The sequence below is a fragment of the Ursus americanus genome, chromosome 18 (genome assembly GCF_024610735.1).
Source record: "Ursus americanus isolate L20-20 chromosome 18, mUrsAme1.1.p, whole genome shotgun sequence".
NCBI classification, from domain to species: Eukaryota; Metazoa; Chordata; class Mammalia; order Carnivora; family Ursidae; genus Ursus; species Ursus americanus.
Window position 1 is genome coordinate 27,361,897 of NC_142144.1, and position 12,295 is coordinate 27,374,191.

Genomic DNA, 12,295 nt, shown 5'->3' on the forward strand with positions numbered 1-12,295 from the left:
AGATTATGGCCCATTACTTCCCAGTGTCAGAAATTCGAACAATTATTATGTGGTGGTTAATTTTGTGTGTCAACTTAAGTGGATCATGGAGTACTCAAATATTTGGCTAACCTTTATTTCTAGATTTGTCTGGGAGGGTATTTCTGGGTGAAATTTGCATTTGAATTGGAAGACTCAGTCAAGCAGTTTGCCGTCTCCAATGTGGGTGGACGTCACGGTCTGCTGGACTCAACAGTAAGAAGGGTAGAGGAAAGAACTTCTTTCCTGCCTCATTACTTGGGCTGGGACATGGATATTCTGAGTCAGTGCTCCTGGTTCTCAGGCCTTCACACCCACGCTGAGTTCCCTCACTAGCCCTCCTAGGTTTCCAACTTGCAGACAACAACCTGTGGGACTTCTCAGCCTCCACAATAAGATGAGCCAGTTCCTTATTAAAAAAGAATCTCTTCATACACATACACACTGTACTGGTTCTGTTTCTCCAGAGAACCTTAATAATACACCTTATTTAAAATTTGTAGTTAGGCATCTCAGATTCTATAGGTCTTTTTCAGTTCTCTTACAGCTAACCATCCCCTGTAACTATATCTGGTTTTGTTCTAATCTGGTATGAAGAATCATAATTTTTATATTTTTTCTTAAATACTTTAAAAGTCCTTTTTTTTTTTTTAAGGTGAAACCAAAATTTCTAGCAAGGGAAATGTATGAAACAGTGTAATAAAAAATAGTGAGACATCCACCTCAGTAGAGGGGAGTTGAGGTCATTCAAGGATCCTAAAATTATTTTTTATTGGCTTTCTCTGTGCCAAATGCTTACAGCACTGAGCTTCTTTCAATTTAATCTTTCAGAAAGAAAAAAATCTCACCCAGAGTTAAACTGTGCTGGATATACATCTAAAATAATGGTATAGGGGCGCCTGGGTAGCGCAGTTGTTAAGCGTCTGCCTTCGGCTCAGGGCGTGATCCCGGCGTTCTGGGATCGAGTCCCACATCGGGCTCCTCTGGTGGGAGCCTGCTTCTTCCTCTCCCACTCCCCTGCTGTGTTCCCTCTCTCACTGGCTGTCTCTGTCACATAAATAAATAAAATCTTTAAAAAATAATAAAAAGAAATTAAATAATGGTATATATCTAAAAATAATTTTATATCATCTCAATTATGGAAATAATTTTCAGGTCCCAGTAAGAAAATAAACATACATTTTAGGTTTTCCTCAAAACACTTTCTAGGAATTTGGCAAAAAACATAAGATATTGGGATCTTAACTGTGGAATTCAATTTTAACAGTTACCAGAAAGTGTCTTATACTGTTAAAATATTTAGGAATCTTATCATAATGAAACAAATCAAGGGACCACTATTCTAATCATAAAAAAGGATTTCACAAGGAAAGCTAACAGGTCTTAGTGTTTTCTACATATGTAAGAGTTACATGATGGCATCATCAGCACATGAGAACAATTTAAGGACTAGGATTGCACATCCTGAAGGGGAAAAATACAAAATTAATAACCATCTTTATGTGAATATTCACAATTTTCTCTCAGTAGGTTTTAATTATTTGGTTCTTGGCAGCAGGTAAGGAGTTAGGCCACATGACCGCCTAAGTTTCTCCTTAGTATGCTGATTGTCTAGATTCATTCCTTCACGTAGATCCAAGTTTCCTTCTGGTATCCTTTTCCTTTCACCTGAAAACTTCCTTTAACGTGTACAGTTCTGCTAGGATCAAACTCCTCCAGCTTTTGTTTTTCTGAAAAAAATATTTATATTGACTTCGATTTGAAGGCTATTTCAATTAGACATAGAATTCTTGGTTGACATGTTTTTCTTCTAGTGCTTTTTAGATGTTATTCCAGACTTCTGGCTTGTACAGTTTTTGACAATAAGCCTGAAGTCATTTTTATTTTGTTCCTTGGCATATAATTTGCGTTTTTACCTTTGGCTACTTTATGATTTTTCTAATCACTGGCGTATAAAAAATCACAATTTCATATAACATGCTTTACTGTGTTATTGTATGTGTGTGGAGGAGGGGGGCAGGGGATGTGTTTATCCCACCGAGGGTTCACAGAAATGAAGACTGTGGGTTTATAGAACTCATCAAACTGGGAAAATTTGGGGCCATTATTTCAAGTATTTTTCTGTTTTGCCTCTTCCTCTCTTTTTGGAACTCCAAATACATGTATGTTAGATGGCTTGATGGTCACTTAAGCTCTGTTTTTTAGTTTTATGTTTCTCAGTTTAGTTTTAATAGTTTCTTTTTTGCTGTGTTTTCAAAGTCATTCATGTTTCTTTTACACTGTCTAATCTGTTAATGTCATGTAGTGAACTTTTCCTTTCAGGCATATTTTTTTATCTCCAGAAATTCCACTAGGTTCTTTTTTCCCTGTAATTCTTGGAAATAATTAATGTAATTCTATAACTTCCTTGTGTCTTATTTTTATCACCTGTCATTTCTACATCTGTTTCCATCGAATAATTTTTCTCTGGGCTATGAGTCACATTTTCTTGATTTTTGTCCAGTACTTTTTATCAGATGCCAGACACTGTGTCACATGTCACGTTAGAGTCTCAAGTTACATGAGGATCAGCTTGCTCCCTTCAAGGCAGGCGCTGAACTGCTCTGTGTGTACAGTAGCTTTCACTTCCGGGACAGTACAGACTGAATGCTAAGCCGGGGTCTCCCAAAATTCTAATCTCTTGCCTGAATTTAGTGAGACTACTAGACTTTGTGTGGATTCCCCTCCCTGCACGTGCAAACCAGAAATTCTCCTATGGAGAAAGCTGGGGTGAACACTGAGCTCAGCACTTTGGTTTCATTGCTTTCAGGTATCATATTCTTGACCTATTCATTTCCCAAAGTCTGACAACGCTTGTTTTTCATATATTTTATCTAGTTTTCTAATCGCTTATCCTTACTTCTCCCTTGTTGCCTACTATCGTAAACGTTTATTTATTTACTTGAGAGAGACAGCGCGTGCATTCAAGCAGGGGGAGAGGGAGAGAATCCCAAGCAGACTCCCCACTGAGCACAGAGGCCAACGCGAGGCTCAATCCCATGATCCTGAGATCATGACCTGAGCCGAAATCAAGAGCTGGACGCTCAACTGAGCCGTCCAGGTTGCCCCCTGTTGCCTACTATTTTAATCAATGTTATAAAAAAAAATCTGCAGTCTTACATATTAGGCTCCTTAAATTCTACGTGTAAAGATTACCTACCAATTTTCAATTTTGTTTGCTTAGCGGTGAGATGATGGATTATAATACAACAAGAGGAATGAGATTATAATTATAATAAATTATAATAAAATTATAATACTGCAAAGGGATTACTCACCTCTGACCACCACTAAGTTCGGTTAGGTTTTCTTTCCAAGTATTTCCTAAAGCAACCTTGAACTCCAGACCATCCAATACAGTTTGCCCCTCTGGTGGTGCAAGCATAGCATTAGCACCAGGCAAAAGAGTAGAAAAAATAGAGCCAAAGTCCTTGTTCACCTGGATTTAAAAAAATATATATAGAAGGCTTTCCAAGAATAATCAAATGTGGCTATGTGTATATTCAATCTAGCAGATGCATTTTGTTGTCTGTTACTAACTCAGGTTGTGACATATTATGGCCCATGTGACAAATCCAGCCATGCCCATTCATTTATATACTGTCTGTGGCTGATAGCGCCAAAACAAGTCTAATAATTGCAACCGACTATATGGCTCACAAAGCCAAAAATATTACCTGCCCTTTTACAGAAAAAATTTACTGAGCTCTGCTCTAACTTCCAAGGGAAACTAGAGGCTATACTTCTAACTCTACCCTGAAATTCTGATACTTTTGTAAGCTATAGGAATCTTCAGAGACACACAAATGTATAATAAAGGAGACTAAAGTTGCAGTTGGGAGAGGCAGACATGAAAAACTGTTTTTGGCATAAAACGTTCTCTTATAAAACCTGTTTTCTTTTGATGGCTTTGATAGGCCAGGGGTTATCAGCTAACCTTAAAAAGTCAAAGATTAAGGTGAAGTCTAGGAAAAAAAGAGGCATGAAATCAAGCCACCAGATCTGTTCAAGCTGTTGAATGGTCCTTTTCTGTAGGCTTCTTCTCAGCCAAAGAAGTTGTCAAAAGACAGGAACAGGATGGGACCCCAACAGAAAAAGGCTAAAGAAGCTGTTTGGCTTATCCCCATCAAGCCACAGACTACCTAGAGGTTTAGGGTCAATATTCTAATTGTAATTGGGTAATTTTTGTGCATACACACTTGATGAATGATTAGCGAATTGGTCATCTGTCTTCAAATACACAACTAATAATCTGAGAGTTCAGTAAATTTGAGTGTGTACGTGTATACAGGCACAAACCCGTGAAGATCTGACAGTCATGTTCTCCAGAGAAATCCCCAAATTCAAGTGCATGAATATTTGTACTAATAAGGAGATCTAGATACAATCAATCCGTGCTACCGAATGCAGATTTATAAAGGAAAACAGTTTTAAGAGCAACTGCATACATGCGGAGTAATATCCTACACAGAGTTAATAGGCTTTCGTTTACCTGGGATAGATTTCTGGAGCTAGGTGAGGTTCATCACAATGGAGAGGACCACTGTCTTTTTGGGGAATGATAAAGATAGCAGAGTGTTTTATAAACACCTTTGGTTCTTTTTCTTCTTTAATTTTTTGGCCAGGCATGAGAAAAGCACTAAAACAGTAGACGACTATTAAACCCTGAACATGACCATGGATCCCATGTGGAAATTCCTCCAAAGGGTAAAAGAGTAACTTATCAGTTAATGGGCAGAGAAGAATATAGCCTTATTCAAGATAGAAAATGCACCACAGTCATGGACAGATATAAAGGTGAAATGCAACTGAATTCTGAAAATCCAATACAGTTAGGGAGGAAACAAACACCCAATGCCGAAAATACTCTGGGTTTCTGAATCGAGTGTGCTGGAAGCCAGAAAGAGATATATAATGCTGATAACACTACTTCTCTCAAGAGGTTATTGTGAGGATTAAATGAGAAAATTAATTAGTATGAGAATGGCAGCTGACATATAATAAGCAATCATAAATTTACCAGCTTTCAGAGAACCTTGGAAATTGGGGGAACATTAATTTAAAGGATAAATTTGTACTTGCATTAAATCTAGGAACCATGGGGAAAACAAGAGACAAAATCTCTCAGATCCAGTGTTAAATCCACGTTTATACAAGAATGATGGGACCAACTTTTTGCATGCATTTTTAAAAAGCAAACACCCCAGGGAGACGAAGCACTGAAGATAAGTTATAGAGTAGTAAAAACAAGGTGACTGAAAGGGATAATTGTCCTGCCATTACTGAAAATGAAGTTTTCAGAATTCTGAATAATTACAGAATTAAAAAGCAAAAAAGAGGCAAGGTGCCCAATTAAATCCCAGCGGAATGGGATTGTAAAAGCACCAAACAGCACAGTAACATGTTTGGAATCTTTTGGCTGAGAGTCCTTTGCTAGGATAGATACAGGAAAACTTCCACATGAGAGGTGGAGGAATTATCCTAAAGGAGAAAAATACATGCAGCCAGGGAAGCAGAAATAATAGTAAAGAATCTTGAAATCTGCCAAAGTCGTCATAATACAAAATGAAAAAGGTACTTGGGATTTTGCTGAATAACAGTCCAGTGAAAGAGAATTCTAAACTTCCTTGCTTACTGCCCAATTTAAGGGCAACAAAGGTGACAGCAGTTAGCAACTAAAGGCAATTTTAACTTTGGTTCTAATTTAGGAAAAGAGAATTCCAGTTTTTCCACCTTTGGCTATATATCTTAGGCTATTTCAACTAAGCTTTGATTTCCTCATCTATAAAATATGGATGGTTAACTATCAGTTATGGAATTGTTAATTTAACATACAAAATGCATAATTATGAATTCTGAAATGCAATTAATAACTTCTAAGTAGTAAGGAATATGCCAATCTTATTAGAGAAATGTTCTGAGAAGGAATATTTGAACTCTGTGAGCCTGGGGAAGAGAAACCAAGGAAGCTAGAGCCAAAGGGGTCCTTGGGAGTGCTTTCCAACACTCAGAGCTTCACCAGTGCAAAACTGAGACTGCTTCCAGCTTCGAGCAGTGGGGCATGGCAGATATTGGACAGAATCTAAGGTTTCAGACAAATGTATCTCCTTTGAAAGTAACACAGATGTGGAAACAAGGTTAAGAATGAAAAATAAAGAAATCTAGAAAGTTAGAAATTTAATATAACTTAGGAACTAGGGAAGTTGACTGTGAGAATATGATGGAAGGACACAAATTTACCTTTGCAAATCTGTAGTAGTCAAGTCCAAAAGGACAGATGCATTTAAAAGTCTAGAAGTTTTTAATTAAGGCATGAGTGTGTGCCTCTTTCAAACACAAATCAGCCATTTAAAATTCATCTCAGTGTATAAACCTACTGACAAAATTCTTCATCCTTGCCTCATATAGAATAAATGATATTTTTGGTTCAAATACCTTTTGCCAAGCAATATTTAGGGCTTGGTTTTTCTTCTGGTCAAGGTCTTCTATAGTTGCAAGGATTTTGGATTTGTCATTTTCTACAATTCTCTTCTTCTTCATCAAGTCATTATACTAGTAAGACAAAAAGCATACTTAGTTGGAAAAATATATAATTTTCTTTATATTCTAGAATTCAGTCAGGAATAGAGGTTTAATTTTTATATATAATATATACACTCCTGTTTACCAGAGATATACTGCATTAAGAGTCATAATGTAAACCAAACTATGAAGAAAATAAATATATCACCTATAGGTAAAATTTAGTTGCTATTATTGAGAATTTATAGGACAAGCTCCTGAAGTATTTTGATTCCACTAACACTCCCACCTGATCTTTCCAGCAGCCAAGGCAAAAAAGAAAATGTGTCGTATGTAAACTCAAAAGTAGCCCTGGCACGCTTTCTTAAGGTCTTAGCAGTGACACAAAATTTCAATTCCTCATCATGAGGTACAAGTCCTTCATAATTTTGCCCTTACTTATCTGACTTTTTGGCATCCCACTCCTCCCCAGGCTCCAGCCATATGGTCTTTTTTTTCAGTTCCTTGTACATAATAAGCTCATTACAGCCTTCTAGCCTCTGCATTGTTCTCTCTTCCCAGAATGCTCTTTCTCTGTATCTGACATAACTGGTGCCTCAAGTTTCAGTTCAAACATCACATCTTCAGAGTGGTCTTTTCCTGGTTAATACAGAAACTCACTGAAAAAAAAATTTTTGAGGGAGGCTGCAGAGGGATAATTACACCATGAGTAGTAGCAGAACTTTCTAAAAATCCTCTTAACTCATTTCTCCTCAAAGGAGGCTTCAAATTCTCCCTTAAAAATTCCAGCCAGTCTTGCTCACTTCCTTGCTGTCTCTCTGCTTTATGGCCAAGCTCCTAAAACCTCCTCTCTACAATTTTCTCTTATTTCTTGCATAATTCCATGTAGTTTCTTATCTGGACAGACACAAAATACAACAAAACAAAAGGCCATCTTACTTAGTAATAGAGCCTTTCCCTCTGGTAAGGAAATGGGAGTTGGAGAATTCTTTTAAAAAATATTAGACCAGTTATCATTATCTAATAAAAGCAAACAAGTGAATAAGTTTCACAATGATATGTAGTTCAAATTCAGACCAAAGCTTTTCCTCCACAAATATGGCATATATTGCAAAGCTTTAATGGAGAAATAAAAACCAGCAGGAACATCTTATAGCTAGATCACAACATGAGCATTATTAGCCTATTTGGTATCTAACATAATACAGATTCTTTGTAGATACTAATGTCAATAACAATTACAAAAAGCCCCATTATAGCAAAACTTCTTAAAAGTAATTGAGCTCATAAGTATTACCACTTTCAGAGAGCTCTCATAACTCTGTGATACAAATTCGAATAGAATTTTGCAAAATTAAAGAAGGTATAGGGCATAATATAAAATTACTCAGACAGCTATTTCCTATGGAGCTGTCAAGAATACGGATTGCCTTCCCCTGTGGATTTTTCTAGTAACATGGCAGACTATAAAAGTTTTGTCAGGGTTGGGAAGATGGATAACATTATCAAGTAAGTGAGCATTAAAACAGAAGATGCTGCTGGACTTACAGATGAGTAGAGGAGTGGTTATGCATATAACAATATTAGTCATTACTTATGCAATGGTTCTAGTGTACCCTGGAATCAAAGAAGACAATAGTTACGAAACAACTGGTAAGGAGGCGGATAGCAGAGTACACCTGATCTTTCAAAGCCCTTTCAAGGCAAGTGAAAGAAAGGATAGAAATGTAAGAAGTTAAACAGAACAAAAAGTACAGTTTTTATTTACACCAAGAATGAGAAAAGAGTTGAATATGTTCATGGCAAAGCCAACAGAAAAGTTATTCAAGGTACAACAGAATATATAAATAATTGATGATGCAAAACAATGAAATAAGAACTGAAAAGGGAGAAAGGAAAAACAAAGAAATTCAGAATCAAGGGCATCAAGCAAAAGATTTCCTCTAGTTAATTGTTGCAGGTGTCACAGAGAGCCATCGAAGCTACTCAGGTGGCCAAAGGAAAAGGACTTACCCGCTCTTCAGCTTCTGTCAGAACATTCATAGCTCTCATGTTGACATTCCTCCCCAGTTTCTCCTTCATTCCTTGCAACTTCTGAAGTCTCTGACCAGCTTCTTTTGGGTTGTTGGTTTTGAAATCATAGGCACTATTAGGTTGCCCAAAGAGGTGTTTCTCTGCATTAATCCAGTCATAGTCTTTCAACATTTTGGAGACCTAGCCACAGAGGATAATAGAAGCATTTATCATTGTTTACAAACAGGTATTTAAAAACCAGTTTCTTGGGGTGCCTGGGTGGCTCAGTTGATTGAGCCTCTCATTCTTGGTTTTGGTTCAGGTCATGATCTCAGGGTCCTGGACTCCAAGTTCAGCAGGGAGTGTGCTTGAGGATTCTCTCCTCTTCCTCTCACCACCCCCATCCCCCCCCATCATGCGCATGCTCTCTCAAATAAATCTTAAAAAAAAAAAAAAGTTTCTTAAATACTTAGCAATTTTAAATCAATGACTCATTTGTAAAAATTAGGTTCACTGTTAACAGTAAACTTATACTAAGTATGAATATTTTTACCTAGAGGATAGGCTCAAAAAAAAAAGATCTTCCTATTACATAAGCATTAGAAGAAGAGCCAGCCAGCTCTGACAAATTTATACAAAGTATATGTAAAACACCTCCATTAGAATGAAATGTAAGTCAGATAAGGCTCCTTCAGATTTTACAAAACTCAATCAATTAATTCAAAAACAACTTGTGAAATTTAAAATTCTTATAGGAATACTTAATCATAGATTTGGTAAATTTGTGGAAGCCTAATCCTGACTGACAATTCTGAGAAGAATTATTAAATTTTTTTTAAATTTTATTTTTTATTTTAACTTCCCTAAATGCTGACTCCATTCCCTTAGCCACTGTCTTTTGACAAGGCACAACAATGTACTTTATATAATAGTTAAAAATTTTAAATTATAATGCTTAAGGAAGACTTTCTTCTACTAAAATTGTTTAAGGTTGGTTCTGACTGGTAAAATCTAATCCTTGTCAATTTGTTCATCCTTATTAATTCCATGGGTACAGTCTCACCTCCAGGCTCCAAAGACGATCATTTCCAGTCCGCCTTCCCTGCTGATCCATAGCTCTATGAAGGCATTCTGGGTACGTGTTGCTTATCCTTTATCTTTAGTGCCTGGCCTACTATCTGATACTAGTTGGTATGCAATAAATATTGGATAAACTATATACTTCAAAGAATCCTTGACTTTTTAGCAGTTCCACTTGCAAGTCTCCTGTTCACCTCCGTAACTGTAAATGAAATCCCCCAGCAATCACCACTACCGGCATTTTCAATTACAAACAACTATTAACAGTAATATTGGTAATATTTCCACGAATCCACTAATATTAGGCTACCAGGCTAATGGGAAATCAATAATAATATTAATGGATAATAATAATAATAATTAATGGATAAAGGATATTAATGATGTGGCTATGAAAAAATATATATTTTTTTAAACTAAGTAATGAACCTGAACAGGCACACATGGCACTTTCAGAGGGTGGGGTGACTGTTTTGCATGTTCTGACTTTTTTGAAGTTAAATCTCTTCTACTTTTAAGGTGCTAAAGATTTTTTAAAAGGCACCAAACTGTTACACACTCATCAGAAAACATGATGGGTGAATTACTAAGACTTCATGGGTGCAGCCTCTTAACCGAGCAATGAATTTCTGCAAAAGCATGTATTCTAAATACTTAAGACACTGTGACACATGGAAGGAAGAAACTTTTTAAGAGTGACCAAAAACCTGAGATAACCTCAAAAAGATAGCTGTTTAGCAAAACATCAGATTTCAAATGAGGCTGCAAAACTGACTGTACTGACCCTCACAAGGATATCCGGAAGCCAATTAAGTCCTTATTTTAGAAGTTGCCTGTATATATATTTCTGTGAGTTTCTAAATCACTTTGAAATAAGGTAAATAATATATATTATTACTACTAATATATTAATAGTTCTATGAATATTTAGGTATTAAAAAAATGGTCAGTTCCATGGGAGACCATCATTTGGTAAAAACATCTTGGAGATAGGAATAAACACCTGAAATTTAGAAACAAAACATTTATGCCATTTGGTAAAAATGAACATTGCTGAGAAGCCGTTAAAATAACTAAGCCTCAAAATTATGTGACACAGCAGTTCTGCCATTTACTGAATTCTTCACTGAGTTTACTAGACTAGTTCAACAACTCAGAAGCAAAAATCTGATTACGGGTAAAAATAAACACCACACACGTGCCTTTGCAGCAGCATCTTCAGCCTCCCGTTTATGTTTGCTGATGTTGTGGTCCAGTTCCTTAATTTTAAGCTGAGAATCATTGTTTTGTTCCTTATGTGTTGCTACTTCGGCATATTTAGCTTTAATTACATTGTCTTGGGCGGTTATCACTTCTTTTTGCTTGGTCACCTCTTCTTGAGCTCTATTTACAGACTCCTGAAACATAATTCCAAGACCACATATAGCAAGGTAATATGGACATATTTTTAGTTTATTAAAAGATCATCTAACAAACTTTTAGGCAAGACGGGAATATGATCACAGGCAGATGGTCACCTAACCCTCTACATTTTATATCCCCATTAAAATGACTAATTTACATACAGGAGAAAACCTGTTTACCACTAGAAAAAAGATGCGATGCAGTGTTCACGCTGGAAGCAATAAAGTTTCTGCTGGATACAGTGTAGTTGGGATCTACTTGGTGGGGTGGGGGGAACTATAGGAATCTGACTTTTGAAGTCTTGGAAAAGTGGCATATTTTGGTAGTTAACAAGAAGATAATATGACAGATCCCCAAATATCATTTACCAGGAGGCGTAGAATGTAGGCTGGGGCTTTCTACTTTTCCCTTCTATAGATATAAGTCATATTTACCAGTGACAACAGAGGTCACAATGTTTGGTTCTAGCACAGGGGTCAAAACAGAAAAATAAGAGAAGCTTTTTTGAATAAATCGATCTATGGCACACAGAAAAACTTTCTTGCTTTGACTTTTATTATCTCCTTACTTCTCAAGGTTGAAGCTATTCAATCTCCAAAGTGTTAATTATTACTGCAATTCAGTCTATCACCAACCCCTGCAAACCCCTCTGTTTCATCCTAGATCTTAGAACTCACACAAATGTCTAAACCAAAAAAAATCTAGTTCAACTCATATTTAGGTAGAGGGAAAACCTAAGTAGGACAACCTGCTACAAGCCTCTAAGGAAGAATGGTTCTTCATTATGAAAAGCACAGATAAAAAATTTAGCAATTTTTTAGGCATGCTCATTAGGAAATGATCGTTTTGAGCAACAGAGGATACTTAACATTATGGTTAGGTTATTGAATGGGCTCAAAGTGCTTTAATTTCCTTATAATGTTTAATCTGTGTCATGAGAGGTCTTTTGAGGAAGGAAAATAAATCATGGCATTCATATAAAAACCTGAAGATATTTTAGCTTTTTGAAACCTTCGAAGAGCAAGAAAAGAAAGTGAAAAATACTCTGGTGATATTAACCGAAGGGAAAAATAACAGACACAGGTTTATTAACACCACATGTTAAAAAAAATTATATATATCTATAATGTTTATGAAGATTCTCTCATGCCTACAGGTTAAAAACTGCATTGCAGGGGCTCCTGGGTGGCTCAGTAGGCTGAGTCTGCCTTCGGCTCAG

General features: G+C 36.4%; 1 protein-coding gene and 1 long non-coding RNA gene across 2 annotated transcripts in view; one reads left to right on the forward strand and one right to left on the reverse strand.

Moving 5' to 3' along the window:
- The window catches only part of LOC123781066 (uncharacterized), a 614,912-nt gene that overhangs the window by 591,778 nt on the left and 10,839 nt on the right, over nucleotides 1–12,295 (forward strand). The window lies entirely within an intron of this gene.
- The window catches only part of SMC2 (structural maintenance of chromosomes 2), a 68,208-nt gene that overhangs the window by 7,340 nt on the left and 48,573 nt on the right, over nucleotides 1–12,295 (reverse strand). Inside the window, exons 20-23 of the mRNA XM_045780351.2 lie at nucleotides 10,875–11,069; nucleotides 8,593–8,793; nucleotides 6,493–6,609; nucleotides 3,336–3,496 (exon numbers count right to left, since the gene is read on the reverse strand). Coding sequence (XP_045636307.2) covers nucleotides 3,336–3,496; nucleotides 6,493–6,609; nucleotides 8,593–8,793; nucleotides 10,875–11,069 — 674 coding nt within the window. The remainder of the gene's footprint in view (nucleotides 1–3,335; nucleotides 3,497–6,492; nucleotides 6,610–8,592; nucleotides 8,794–10,874; nucleotides 11,070–12,295) is intronic.